General features: G+C 37.7%; 2 protein-coding genes across 2 annotated transcripts; one reads left to right on the top strand and one right to left on the bottom strand.

Moving 5' to 3' along the window:
* Positions 1-5,430: 5,430 nt before the first annotated feature.
* LOC130731682 (uncharacterized) lies at positions 5,431-11,905 on the bottom strand. Its single transcript, XM_057584162.1, has 5 exons — positions 11,604-11,905; positions 11,467-11,512; positions 10,170-10,252; positions 9,964-10,080; positions 5,431-5,772 (listed from the first exon to the last, which is right to left on the bottom strand). Exons 1-5 carry the CDS (start codon positions 11,784-11,786, stop codon positions 5,701-5,703), a joined length of 501 nt encoding a protein of 166 aa, XP_057440145.1. The 5' UTR covers positions 11,787-11,905; the 3' UTR covers positions 5,431-5,700.
* Positions 11,906-12,353: 448 nt separating this feature from the next.
* Positions 12,354-12,895, top strand: LOC130735986 (uncharacterized protein At4g04775-like). Its single transcript, XM_057587852.1, has 2 exons — positions 12,354-12,482; positions 12,569-12,895. The coding sequence occupies exons 1-2, from the start codon at positions 12,354-12,356 to the stop codon at positions 12,893-12,895; spliced, it is 456 nt and encodes a 151-aa protein (XP_057443835.1).
* Positions 12,896-13,810: the final 915 nt, after the last annotated feature.

Consider the following 13,810-nt stretch of genomic DNA (forward strand, 5'->3'; position numbering starts at 1 on the left):
TATCCCGTCTTGCGAGACATTATTGATCGATCCATTTTGGTTGCAGCATATAGTTGCATTATAGGGCAATAATATTTGCTTCTGATGTTTTGGGTGATATCTGATTTATGTATATTGTTGAAGTTGTTGATATCTGATTTGATGTATATTTTTAAGGTTGTTGATATCTGATTTGAAGTTATTGTCATATGAGTTGATTCTATGTTGTTGAGGTTGTTTATATCTGGTTTAATTCTATGTTGCTGCTTCTATTGATATCTATCTTGATTATATTGTTAGCTTATCTGTTTGTGGTATCTATGTTGCTAAGTTGTTGACATCTGAGTTAAATTCATATCGTTGATTTTGCTGATATATGATCTGATTTCATGTTGTTGGATATATGTTGTCATCTATCTTGAACTAAGTTGATAGCTTATGTGCCATGTATGCACTTAAATTTGAATAGCATGATTTTCTCTTTTTACGTGGTAGTTGCATGGAGTTAACCCTTTCTATTTGCTATTTGTTGTTTGGGCGCTTAACGCTATTAGGCGATGGAGAACCCTCGATGAAGCTTGACTTTTGTACGAGTCGGAGCTGAAGACTTGAAGATTAGTGGAGGACATGAAGAGTAGAGTCGGGTTTAAGGCTAGAGCCTTGGGTTAGAGAGCTTACCGTCATTGGTTTAAGCTCAACTAATGATTTTTAGGAATTTATATTTGAGTTTCCGGGTAGGTTCCGATGCTTTGCTTTCCGGCGGTTCCCCGATGTGGAGATCGTAGGAGTATGTCGGATTTATGGTGTCATTGCATAATAGGGTTTTTGTTGAGTTGTTTCTATGGTCAGGTTTTGTAGTTGGGAGTATGCATGACATGTTTTGGAAATACATTTGAAAAGAAAAAAAAAATATACTAGTGTTTATACATTCTTTTGGAAAATATGCATATTTACTTTGATAGGTTACTAAAGTGACACCCGAAATTCGGGGCGTTACATAGAGCATGAATTTTGTTCCTGCGGCTCCTATTTAAGGTCTGAGTATGAAAATACTTTGTGTTTCTATCACCATACCTCGGATACCCGGAAAGCCTCCACAGCGAACCAGGACTAGGGTGTGATCCGAATGCAGTCGCACTAAATTTTCTGCTACTGCCTCTGGAAAAGACACTCGCCAGTTCTGATCACCTAGACACCAATATAATTTTTTATGCATAATAGGCAGTCATGCCCGCTTCCGAACCCAAGTGAACTTGTTACCAATAGTGTGAATATCCAGCAAATTACAATCTTGTAAAACAGAGGCAAAACGATCAGCCCGAGCCTGGCTGAAGACACCTCCCCTCTGATTCGACCCAAGCAAGGAATCATTAAAATCTCCTACAAGCATCCAAGCATGAGGGATTCGACGACGCAGCTGCTTTAGGTAATACCAACAAAGTAAGCGTGCAGCAGGAATTGGATTTGCATAGACTCCTGTGCACATCCATGATGCCTGCGCCGCCTTAATCTCCACAGTAATAGCTTGCCCAAACACGTCATAAACGGAATAACCGAAGCCACACTGCTTGGGTACCAGGCACCAAAGCCCTCCAGAATGCCCCTGCGCCTCCACAATGTGAAGTGGAACGTAGTCCAGATTGGCCCAGAATCTCCTCACCTTGTCAAACTGAGTGTGTGTTTCCATGATAAAAACCAAAGATATCGCATCCCGAGACTGCTCAACTGTCTCTTCGTCCCTGCACTAGCAGCACCCCTAACATTCCAGGAGAGCACAACAAAATCTTTGAACTCTATCATGACAAAACGATGTTCAGTTTGTGACAAAACAATGTTAATAGCTAGCAATATTAATTTATAAAATCCAATACACACACAATGAGCTTAATTTGTGAATACCTAGATTTTTTAATTCCCACTAAATAATTTTTTTTAAATATATTTAAAAACTTATTTTAGTGATTTTTATCTCTTTTAATTTAAAAACATTTTACCCTTAGTTTTAATATTTAATGAGTCTTAAGTGATATCAAACTCAAAGTAAACTTTTAAAGGCAAAGAATATAATTAGAGAGTCATAAAGCTTATTTATGAAACTTGAATCCTTGTGTTATTCAGTTTTCATTGTCTTCAACATTTTTCTTCTTTGTTGATGTTGTTGTCTTCATCAAAACCCAACAAAGGTCAAGGAGAGGCTTTTCTTCACAGTGACAGCGGGGATAGCGATAAGGCGGTGATGACAAGACGATGGCGGCGAAGGTGGTGGTAGTGTGACAGTGGCAAGGATGACGACAGTGGAATGGTGTGGCAACTCGTTTCCATTTTCACGTCTTGAGAGACTCTATTGATCGATCCATCTTGGTAGTAGCATATAGTCGCATTATAGGGCACTAACATTTGATTTTGTTGATATCTGATTTGATTCTATGTTGTTGGATGTGTTCATATCCATTTTGGATTAAATTTTAGCTTATCTATCAGAATGTTTTGGATCAATTGAAGTGGCAATGAGATGGTTATTTATCTCATTCTTTGGAATGTTTTGAATTACTTGAAGTGACGATGAGGTGGTGTTGTCCCACGTGATTGTCTCGTCTTGAGAGACGCTATTGATTGACCCATCTTGGTAGTAGTATATAGTCGCACTACAAGGCATTAATATTGGATTTTGTCGATATTTGGTTTGATTTTATGTTGTTGGATGTGTTGTCATCTATCTTGAATTAAGTTGTTAGCTTATCTACCATGTCATGTACTTAAATTTGAATAACATGTTTTCCTTTTTGTGGAGTTAACCATTTATGTTTGCTACTTGTTGTTTGAGTGCTTAACGCTATTAGCGACAGAGAACCTTCCGATGAAGCTTAACCTATGTACAAGTCGGAGATGAGAACTTGAAAACGGTGGAGTAAAGACGAGATAGGAAGTTGATGTTTTTGTGAGTTTTCGTTTGAGGCTTCTTCGCCATCCGAAAACTCTATTTACCAAAACCTTATTTTTGCCACTTGACTATGTGCGCATTTCTTTTGATTTCCAGGTATATTATTTAGGTATATTATTGTGGATTACTTTTAGGTTATACTACTATATTTTGGGTACAAGTTTCATGGTAAAGTATAGGTCATGTTTTAAGACTTATGATAAAAGCTTTTTATCAAACAAGATGATAGATACACGCTTTAGTGATGATGAGTTTTGTTTTGCTTAAAAAAACCTTAATGTTTTTGGAAGCACAAAATAGTCTTCAGATTGATGGTTACTAATGTGATTCCCCAGTTGAGAAATTGGGACATTACAATTACTATAGTGACCCTGAAAGTCGGGGTGTTATAGGTTTGGCCCACTGTAGATGTTTTGTAGAAACCCTGATGTCAGCTTAACCTCAAGCTAGACCAAAACCCGTCTAAACATGGGATGAAAATGCAATTATTTTCAACGAGAAACTAAAACTAAAACTCATTATATTTATAGGGACATAAATCTTAGGCTTAATTTCAATTTCGGTCCCCAACTATGACCTTCCTGCGAAAATCATCCCCAAACTTTAAAATTAGCAAAAGACGACCCTGAAGTTTACACCCGGTTGCAAAATTGGTTTTCCGTCCAAAACCTAACAGATTGCTGATGTGGTATTATTTAATAATATTTTAATTAAAAAATATTAATAATTTAATTAAGAAATAGAATTTTTATTTTTGGGACTAGTGACAGAGATAATTCGTCACAATTCCCAATTCAGTCACAAAATTTCTTCATCTTCCTCAACATTACAGTAGCATTTTCATCAACCTCTTTCCCTAACATCATCAAAATACCATCATCACTGGAACCTTTCCCAAAATCATCATCAAAGCATATATACAAGATAAAATTGCCAGACCAATTAAAAGGAAATTAATACGTGTTTGTCATAAAAAAAAATCTAAGTTATTTTTCCTGAATTCTATCATCAACCCAAAACCCAGAATGAAGAACCCAGAATCATCACCCCAAACAAATCACCCAAAACTTCATCCCTGCCGCAACCCCCAAAACCCACTAGGGACGATTTACGACCACAACGTGGTACCAAGGAGCGGTGGCAGCGGTAGAACCAGATCTGGCTGTTCCATCTTCGATTTTCAGAGAAACAGCACCCATCTTGGTTCTGCTATGGTGCACAAACACAGAGACATGAGAATCAGAGGTACAACAAGAAGCCAACCATCACCTCTCGTGAGATACAGACCGCTGCGCGTTTGCTTCTCCCTGCGCGGATGAGGCCGCACGTGCGCTGGACGACGCGGTGCGTCGCCGGTGCCACGCCGTGGCGGCCCTCCTTCCCATGCAATCCTCCAACCTCCGCGAGCCTGTGGCCCAGCAAGCGGCGGGAAGTTCTCTTCGCCGCCGTAGCTCCAACTGCGTGTGCTGGAGTTATCCGTTGTCGAGAAGCTCGCCGGCGACAGATGAGCCTCCGGTGTCAAACTCCCTCATGGCTGCTTTCAAACGCTCCCAAGGCTGTGACGAAATTTACATCGAACCCAGTCAGCCCATCCATAGGTCTGCACAGCCAGCCACCAAGCTCCTCCATTTCCCCATGGCCGCAAGCTTCACCGTCTCATCACCGTCATTATGGTTCGCCGCACAGATCTGGTTCAGGGAGGTGGCGGAGGGTGAAACCCAGAGCAGAACTAAGATGGAGAAGATGAGTTATGTTTCTAATCATTAATTTAGGGTGTAACTATGCATATAATTAATTTAGGGATGAGTTCTGGTGCAGGGAAATGGCGAGATGAGTTATGTTTCTTAATTTAGGGATGAAGAAGATGAATGATGGGATTTGAAATTCTGGAATTTGGGTTCCGAAAGAAGAAGTTGAAGATGAATTTAGGGTTAAGATGAAAGAAGATTTAATTAACTAGTTCACTAATCATTAATTAATAAATAGGTATTTTTGAATTTCTTAAAAATACTTTTGATTTTTTTAAAAAAAACCTGCGGTTATTTAATTAATTTTTTTTCAGTTAAAATTAATTTAGAAATGCCATGTCATAATTTTCAGTTAGATTTTGGACAGAATTTGGACGGAAAACCAATTTTGCAACCGCGTGTAAATTTCAGGGTCGTTTTTTTTGCTAATTTTGAAGTTTGGGGACGATTTTCGCAGGAAGGTCATAGTTGGGGAACCAAAAGTGCAATTAAGCCTAAATCTTATTTAGCCCTTATTTTTACTATTCTATTTTTAAATTTATTTGACCCTTATTCAAGTGACAATCGGATAGTGATGTGTTTGTCCCCACTTTCAATAACAAATTTATGCACAAACTTTTTGTTCCATCAAATTCAAGCAATTTTTTCTTCACATCTCTTATTTTCATATCACATCACTTATCATATATTTCCCTTCTCCCTCTCTAATTACTATCGGAAGTAATCTCTTGACATCTCATTTTCACCCCATGCCTAGTGATATAAGAATAAAATAGATAAGTGACATATATGATGTTTCATGTGATATAGCTTTCTTGGAATACCAGACTAAAATAGTTTTCTTGATTTTACTACCCCCAGACCCCAAATCTCCATTTTTTCCTGATATAATTCAGAGAAACTACGTATACTTACATAACAAACCAAGAACATTCACTAATTGCACATAGTATACTATCATTAGTGTTTCTAAAGCCTATTAACAATACAAATTAAGGCCAGCTTCAGTTGCAACCGCTTTAACCCTTAATTTCAGATTTCACCAGTCCCAAGAGGCTGCCTTGACGTATCTCCAGAGGCCCAGGCTTCATAATCTTTCACAAGCTGTTTATGAAAAACAACTTAGAAGGATAAATCAAATTGTATTATATTGTTCAATGTCTAAAATTAGAACAAAATTCTATGTAGCAAGCAGTCCATTGTTGAATCATAAATTTTCTACTTCAGTTTTTTTTTTTGATAAGCCAATTTTCTACTTCAGTAAACAAGCCAGTAGTTGTTAACCTCTAAAAGCTTCTTTAAATGTTGAAAAATCACTTCTTCGTTGTATAAAAACACTATATGTCATAAAGGAAAGTCAAGAACAATCAAGCTTATAAGCATGTTGTGACCACTACCCTAGGAAAATACCAGTTGCAGTGATGGCTAAGTAAAATCTGCCATTAGCCAAAGAAGTAAAATGTGAAATTATGATAAAACACAAAAGATAATGAATCATTATATTACTACAACAGTAATGACACAATACAGCAACAAACGTGCCCCTGAGACCAAAGTTCCTGTATTTTTTTAGTCATTACGAAAGCCACATGTAATATAGATCATGCCTTAAAATCAAAAGTTAAATATGATAAAACTAAGCAATGCATTTTGTGCTTAAATCACATTCCATAAAATAAATTATCACATGTTGTCTGGCAATATTTTGCCTCAAATTACAGTCATCCCAACAACAGCATAACTTGATTCAATACTTTTGGGCTCAGCATAACTAAACATTTACTATACATCAAATATAATGAGCATACCGAAAATAAAAGTTAGCAAAAAGTGGACAAGTAAAAATAAAATAGACGCAGGAAGAAGCAAAAGCCATACTGCAAATTTGAAGTTGTAAAAAGATTCTCAAGGAACTCATTCTACTACATAAAATAAACAATGCTGCTATTGCTATTTATCAATGTTCCCAACAAAATCATAGTGTATATGAAAGTTTTCCAAAAACCATAAAAGAAGCAAAAAAATTCTTGCTGAACCATCGGATTTTCAAATTTTAGAATCACTATTATCATCTTCTGCTGGTCACATCTTTAAACTGACAAATCAAGTTGAGAGAATGTGGGAGCCCACTAGGATGGGCAAGTTTCAAACTGGTCTGCCGGTGGACCATCATCATATGCCGTTGGATCTGAGAATCTTGAAATATTCTTTTATTGGATGGTTAGGATTAAATGATGATAAAAAGGATAAAAATGTAAATTTCTAATCCTCATCTTCCCCAATCCACTGGCACCAAAAAAAAAAAAAAAAAAAACTCTTTTCATCCCTTTTCCATTCCATTCCAGAAACCTCCTCTACCTAGTGGTGGTTGGTGGCTTCCCGGAAAAATGGCCATGGTGAATGTACAAGAGGAAAAATTAGGAAGAGTGAAAGTTTTTCTTCAAGCATGTCAGAGTTAATGGAATTGACATTAACACCAACATGTGCGTGGGTCATACTCTTTGGAGAAATTGTTAAACTCCAAAGCCACAAATTGATAATCAGCCTTGAGAAGATTGTTTTGCTTTGATATTTTCGTTTGGTAACTCTGGGTTTGCCAGGAAGAATGCCAAACCATAAGAACTCTGCTCCATCACCCCCTACTCTACTCTTCTCCTTCTTCCTCTTTTTGGGCAGATCTGGGTAGATCTGGGTCTACGACCTTCTCTATTTCGTAAATCACGATTAGCTTGAGGGATTACCGGCCACCTCTTGCTTCTGGGTTCTTTCTCATCCCTTTCTTTCTCCTGAATCTCTCTCTCACAGTGTCAATATTGCAGCAGCAGCAGAAGTCCAAGAGGGTAGGTGGTGATGAAAACCCCAAAACCGAAACCTAAAAATTTGTCACCTATTCAACCGCAGCTTCAATCTCCTCCTTCGCCAGCGAATCCGCCGGCAAACCAGCACTGAGTGCGACCATGGCCTCTGTTCTGGCTTCTTTGTTTATCACCATCAGAAATAGCCTGGGCAACTGAAACAAAAGAAACAGTGGCGGAATAGGCAAGATCATTGTGCCTCAATTGCTAGCCGTGTAAGCTTCAACACCACCGCTCAATGAAGGAAGAGGTTTTCATCGCCACTGATGAGAGAGGGTTTTCTTTTTAGAATTTAATTTTTTATATATTTTTATTTTGTAAATTACTACTATGACCATTGGTCCACCGGTGGACCAGTTTGAAACTTGCCCACCCTAAGTGGGCACCGAGAATGTGGACCAAACTTACATTTTAAAAGTGGGCGATAGTTTAAACCAAGTTGCATGATATTTGGTGTGTTGGATATGAGACATGATCAACTGGTAAGGCAAGGAGGTACTGGTCTTGGTGATGTGGTGTACAAGAACATAACTTTTGGGACCTTATTCCCTTTGGCATCGGGTTATCCAAAGTATAGCTTAGATCAAGTTGTGATACCAATACAGCAACCTACGCTTCTCAATTTAGTCCATGGAAAATCATCTAACATGTCAAGAAATTATGGCATCGATTCATGTAGCTGACTCCACTTAATGGAAAAAGGCTTGGTTATTGTTGTTGAAATTCATCTCACATCATTACAATTAAATCTGATAAAGTGAACATTTCTGTATGTATGGGATCTCCAACTACAATACCTAGCTTAATCTTATCATTAACTCAATCACCTTCTGTACATAAATTGTTTACAACTCCTTCCATACAGAAATGTTCACCACCCGTCCTTTGACTAGTCCCGGCCGTCGTCACCACCCGCGCCGCTCGTTTGCAGCTGCTACATGGTGGAAGGCTCTTATATCAATTGCTAAGAACCTTGGAAAACCATACCACAAAAGCTAGTTGTTGTAGTTGGAGAGCCCAGTGCCATCATATGCAGCAGCAGCGCTCGGGCTGAGAGAAAATTGCACTTGAAAAAAATGGCACATGTAGGTGAGCGATAAACCGGTTGCCCTGAAAATTGGGCAATGGATAGGTCGGCGGCTAGTGAGCTGAATGGTGGTTGTTTCATCCGGCAAAGTCTTGGGAGAATGAATTGGATCTTCTAAGGTTGACTGACAAAATAAAATAGACTAAGACTTTCCTGAAACAGAGGTTTTGGGATTGGATTTCACATGATCAGAACCATGAGCTCTGACGACAAGTTAAATCCCAAAAAGTGAATGTTTCTGTATGTATTTCATGAAGGACTGTAAAAAATTTATATACAAAAGGTGGTGGAGTTAATAGCTAAGTTTAGGGATCATGATCAGTCTGACTAAGGAAATTAAACATCAAATCAAATTAATACCCAACAAATTTGTACACAACTCAACAATTACTCTAAATGTCTTGTTTTGCTTAAAAATAAGTAATGGGCTAATGGCTCACATGTTATCACTTGGGAGGACTATCAGATAGGAGACTTCTCTTTTAGATATCCTTGTTCCACATCTTTATCATCGTTCTTCCTCATACAACTCTATGCTCAATTTTGACAGTGCTCAAGATTCTGATTTTTCATGGAAACTTTCACTTCTAAGTTGAATAATAGGGAAGTTTCATAATTGGAGTTACTCTTGGGTGTCCTTGACTTTTAACCTGCATAAGATGTTTTGGTCTCTTGACCTTCCTAGGGTGTTTTTGCACAAAACTTCTTTTTCCAATTCCTAACTCATTCTTCGAATTGGGTTATTTTCCTACTTGATAAACCCCTTTCGATGTCCAAAGCTCCATCTAAGGTCAAGTACCTTATTTTGACTGCAGTGCTTAAAAGAATTAATACTAACAAAGATGTTCCAGGTTGGTAGGCTGCATAAGAGTAAGACTCTTCTCTGTGCTACTGCTGCATGCAGATAATGAGTTTCACATCTGTTCTTAACTGTTATACTGCTGTTTTTTCATGGAAGTTCTTATTCCACAATTTGTTAAATGTTGAGCTGTCCTCGTAGGTCCCTAGACTAACTAATGATGATTAGTATGTGTCAATGTCCATGTGCAACCTGCTATTGGTGCATTTGCTCGGAGCATAACTACCATATTTTTAAGACATTTGGTTTGGTATAAGATTAGGCATATGACATTCGTCTTTTATTTAATTATTTTTAATGGGGATTCCTAGCAGATATCTCAAGGACTGATGCTTTGCATTGTATGTTTTGTTCTTATGTTAAGGAGGATACCTTATTCCCTGGCACCCCCAACTCTTTATAATTTATTCTTCGTCTGAATGAACTGCTTTGATCCAAAAGTAGAAACATATCTTAAATAAAATTCTTAAATAATATATTATGCTTCAACAAACCTGTGACATAAAACGGGGAAGCATAATCTTGAGTATTTGATCAAGGACTTGAGTCCCAGCTGATTCCATTGCTTGCTTTGGTATTGCTTGGAATGCAAAAGGAAGATCAATGCTTACCTGAATTCCACATAGCAATTCAAGACAATTTTGACTGAAATCCCACAAACAAAATATCAATAGAGAAAGGTAGAAAACTAGAGTACTACCTCAATTACAGTGTCTGACGTGATTTGCTGCATCAATGACTTATCTGAGTCGCTATCACATGATATCCGGTTCACCATTATTGCTGCATTACAATATTAAAGTATTGAAAAGGCATTCCTGAGAGTACCATAAACCAAATGGCATGACAACCAAACTACAGATTTTCTTTTGCCTTTCTCAAGATGGGTTCGAGAAAATGGTCTCAGTTTCTGCACTAAATAAGCAAGCTTACATCTAGTTGCATAATCATCACATTTACTGCTTTCAATGAACAGTAACTAAGCTATTTAGAAGAGTTATATTTAAAATTAGCACTAAGCAGAACAAGAATCACCTTTTATACAAGTTTAGCAATTTAAAGTAATTCCATGTTTTGCTTTGTTTTGAAAACAGATTGACAAAAACAGTAGCTATTATGAAATGAATTATATTGCGGCTCATACACATAAACAAGTTAAATATTTTTCTTGAAAAGTCAAGGTTTAAGAGCTAACCCAAAACCACAATGGGGATAACAATCTAGATATACTTAAAGGACAATGTTTAGCACTATGATTTGGCTATGGTAGGACAAGTATATTCACACTAGGTGGAGTTAGCTATATAGATCAAATAACACATAATATTATCAGAAATCATATCTAAAATGTAAACACAAACCATTTAATCCAAACCTTTATTATTAATTTGGTCTATATTTTTTCTAGACCTTCCTGGCTACCTCTAACTATTAGACTACAATACCATTTGATCTACTCATTTTACTAGGTTTCTAGCAGCTAACTCCACACATATACTAATCACCTAAAGCAAAATTTCTACCATCTTTTCCACAATAAATACTAACCCAACTATCTCTCTAATGCATTTATTCATTATCCCACCTTGTTTTTTTTGCGTCAATAACACTCATCTATTTTTCTTATCTTTTTGCAAAATGGAGCTTATACTCGTGTTCGCTCTGTGTTGCTTTGAATTGAATCACACCTACAACATTGCTGATCTTGTAGGTGAGAGGAATTTTTTTCCTTAAGCTAAAGTGATACTCTTATAAGACAAACAAAAACACCTGCACTGCACTGCACTTTGTACTTCATTGACCTTGCTTGTGTCATCTGGTTTACATTTCCCTTGATTTTGCATGTTATTTAATATGGTGAACCTAAAATGCTTAAAACTATGGATCGATAAAAAAAACTTAATCCAACCTATTTAGATTCACAAAGACAGATTTAACAATCAAATTCACAGGAAATGAAATAAGAACTAAAAACTTAAGGGAAAAACAATCCTCACCATCAAACTTTTCGTTCTGAGCGGCCACCACGGGTGAGCCCTCAAGCTGCGTGAATCACCAACGATCAAACATAGAAATCAGAGCTAGGAAAAAAAAAAGGGAATTCCAAAGTGAACTCAACAAGTGTGAGCAACACCTTGCAGGACAAGAGCTTGATGCAACATCCATCAGGCTGCTCTTCCACCTTGACCAGAAGAACTGGACAAACCTCCAATGTGAAGAACTTTATCCGGTACACATAACACCTGAAAGTGTCTTCATTCACCCGCTCAATCCTCTCCGCGTCCAGCACAGAATACTGACTCGCGGGCAAACGCATGTATTCAACTGAAGAGTACACACCAAAAAAATCATATCATTCATGAATCAATCAATCACACTTTTCAAACTCAACCATAGTCAAGAGAAATGATAATAATGTGTTAACTTTTTCTAACAATATATCAAACAGGTGGAGTGCATAAAACTAAAACAGTCTGTGAAGTGCAAGACAGAAAGAAACTATGTATGTAGGGTAAATGGTCACAATGGTCCCTGGAAGTTCCCACCGACTTCAGAATCGTCCCTGGATGAATTTAATTAGGCTCGCGGTCCCCAGAAGTTACAAAAAATAGTCATAGTAGTCCCTGACGTTAAAATCATATAACGTCCGTTAACCTTTTACTGACATGGAATTTTTTTTTTCCCACAATCAATGCCTACGTGGAAATAGCCGTTGGGGGTTTATGTTAAACACTTCAAATTAGTCCCTGAAATCATCTATATGAAGATGAACCCTAACATTTGGGGGAAAATCCCAAATTCATCAACCTTCAATCTGAAAGGGAGAAGGGAGATGAGTGGTAGTTCTAGGTCGCGACTTCCACAGAGGCCATCGAAAAAACCCATGGGAAGTTCTAGCTCAGGGATGAACGATGGAGTGCCCCATTGCAAGTGTGGTGAAGAAGCAGTGGTTAGGGTTTCCAAAACTGATGCCAACCCAGGAAAACCCTTCTATAGTTGCTATCTACCAAAGGCAAGTAAATGATTTCTGGGTTCTTCATTTTTGCATATGTTGGCATGAATTCATAATTTCTGGGTTGTATGGGTTTTGTTGTACAGGGTCATTTATCTAATTGCAACTTCTTTCGATGGGTTGAAGATGGAAATGAAGTTGAATCGAATGCCCCAAACTGTATGCAGAATGAAGAAGTTGTGAGGGTGTTGAATGAGATTTCTCTGAAGAATGCAGTGTTGATGCAGGAGGTGGTGCTTATGAAGGAAGCTATTTTGAAGAAAAATGAGATGGTGATTGAACAAATTAGGTACATGAATGCAGCCATGTGCAAGAACAATGACCTTGCAGCTCAACAAGTTCAATTGATGAGAATTTGTGTCATATTGATGACTTTGTTTGTGTTTGTAATGATGATTGGGAAGTTCATGTAATGTGGGGGATCATGTAACAATGTAGTCTTTTGAGTGATGAATGTAATGATATTGTCAAATTATCAATGAAATGCATTATTGATGCTTTTGGTATGCATTTTGTCATGCTTGCTTTTGGTCATTTCCACCAAATCTTCTACTCCATTCATAATATAAGATCATTACAAATTCTGAACAAACACATATTCCATAACAACAACCAGAACTTAAATAGACAACCATAATGTGAAATAGATAACCATTCATAATAAAAGATCAACCCTTACAAAGTCTGAACAAACACATAACACAATACTGTCAACCATTACAAAGTTCAATGCTAAATAGCATAACAACAACCAGAACTTAAATAGACAACCATAATGTCAATGCCAAGTTACTAAGGCTACTAAATATAATGTCATCAGTCAGTACATAACACAACCAGTTTTAAAACAAAAAAGAGACATAGGCTAGCTGCTGCATCACAAAAAGACTCTTCTGGAACTTCATTGTCATCAATTGTCCTCTGAGGTGTTTTGGAACATAGAAGGTGTTGGCATGAAACACATATTTCCTCCAGGATAAGCATATGTCACTTGCCCTGGTGGTGGTGAGCTTCTTGCTGTTTCTGCCCTTGGTGGTACTGAAGTTGAAGCTTGGAATTGTGGACGAGTTGAGGAAGATGCTTCCACTGATTGCCTAGGTGGCCTAATTGAAGGGGGCCTATAGGCAGCAGGAGCAGGAGTGGGCCTATAAACAATTCCAGCAGGCCTACTTGCAATTCCAGTTGGTCTATTGGGCCAAATCACAAACCCAATAGGTGCAGCAGCAGGCATAGTGTTTGAAAGAGGGGCATTTCCACTACTTGTAGGCACAGGAGCTGTATTAGCAGGAGTAGCATTTCTTCTAGGTCTGTTGGCATTCCTTCTAGGT

Source organism: Lotus japonicus, chromosome 1 (genome assembly GCF_012489685.1).
Source record: "Lotus japonicus ecotype B-129 chromosome 1, LjGifu_v1.2".
NCBI classification, from domain to species: Eukaryota; Viridiplantae; Streptophyta; class Magnoliopsida; order Fabales; family Fabaceae; genus Lotus; species Lotus japonicus.

What these genes read in the sequence shown, in the direction of transcription:
- LOC130731682 (XM_057584162.1), bottom strand. Translation starts at nt 11,786, where the DNA reads ATGCGTTTGCCCGCGAGTCAGTATTCTGTGCTGGACGCGGAGAGGATT. An exon ending in TCAAGCTCTTGTCCTGCAAG is followed by an intron (nt 11,513 to 11,603) that starts GTGTTGCTCACA and finishes TGATTCACGCAG; the next exon opens with CTTGAGGGCTCACCCGTGGT. An exon ending in TTCCCCGTTTTATGTCACAG is followed by an intron (nt 5,773 to 9,963) that starts GTTTGTTGAAGC and finishes TTTCATAAACAG; the next exon opens with CTTGTGAAAGATTATGAAGC.
- LOC130735986 (XM_057587852.1), top strand. Translation starts at nt 12,354, where the DNA reads ATGGGAAGTTCTAGCTCAGGGATGAACGATGGAGTGCCCCATTGCAAG. An exon ending in ATAGTTGCTATCTACCAAAG is followed by an intron (nt 12,483 to 12,568) that starts GCAAGTAAATGA and finishes TTTGTTGTACAG; the next exon opens with GGTCATTTATCTAATTGCAA.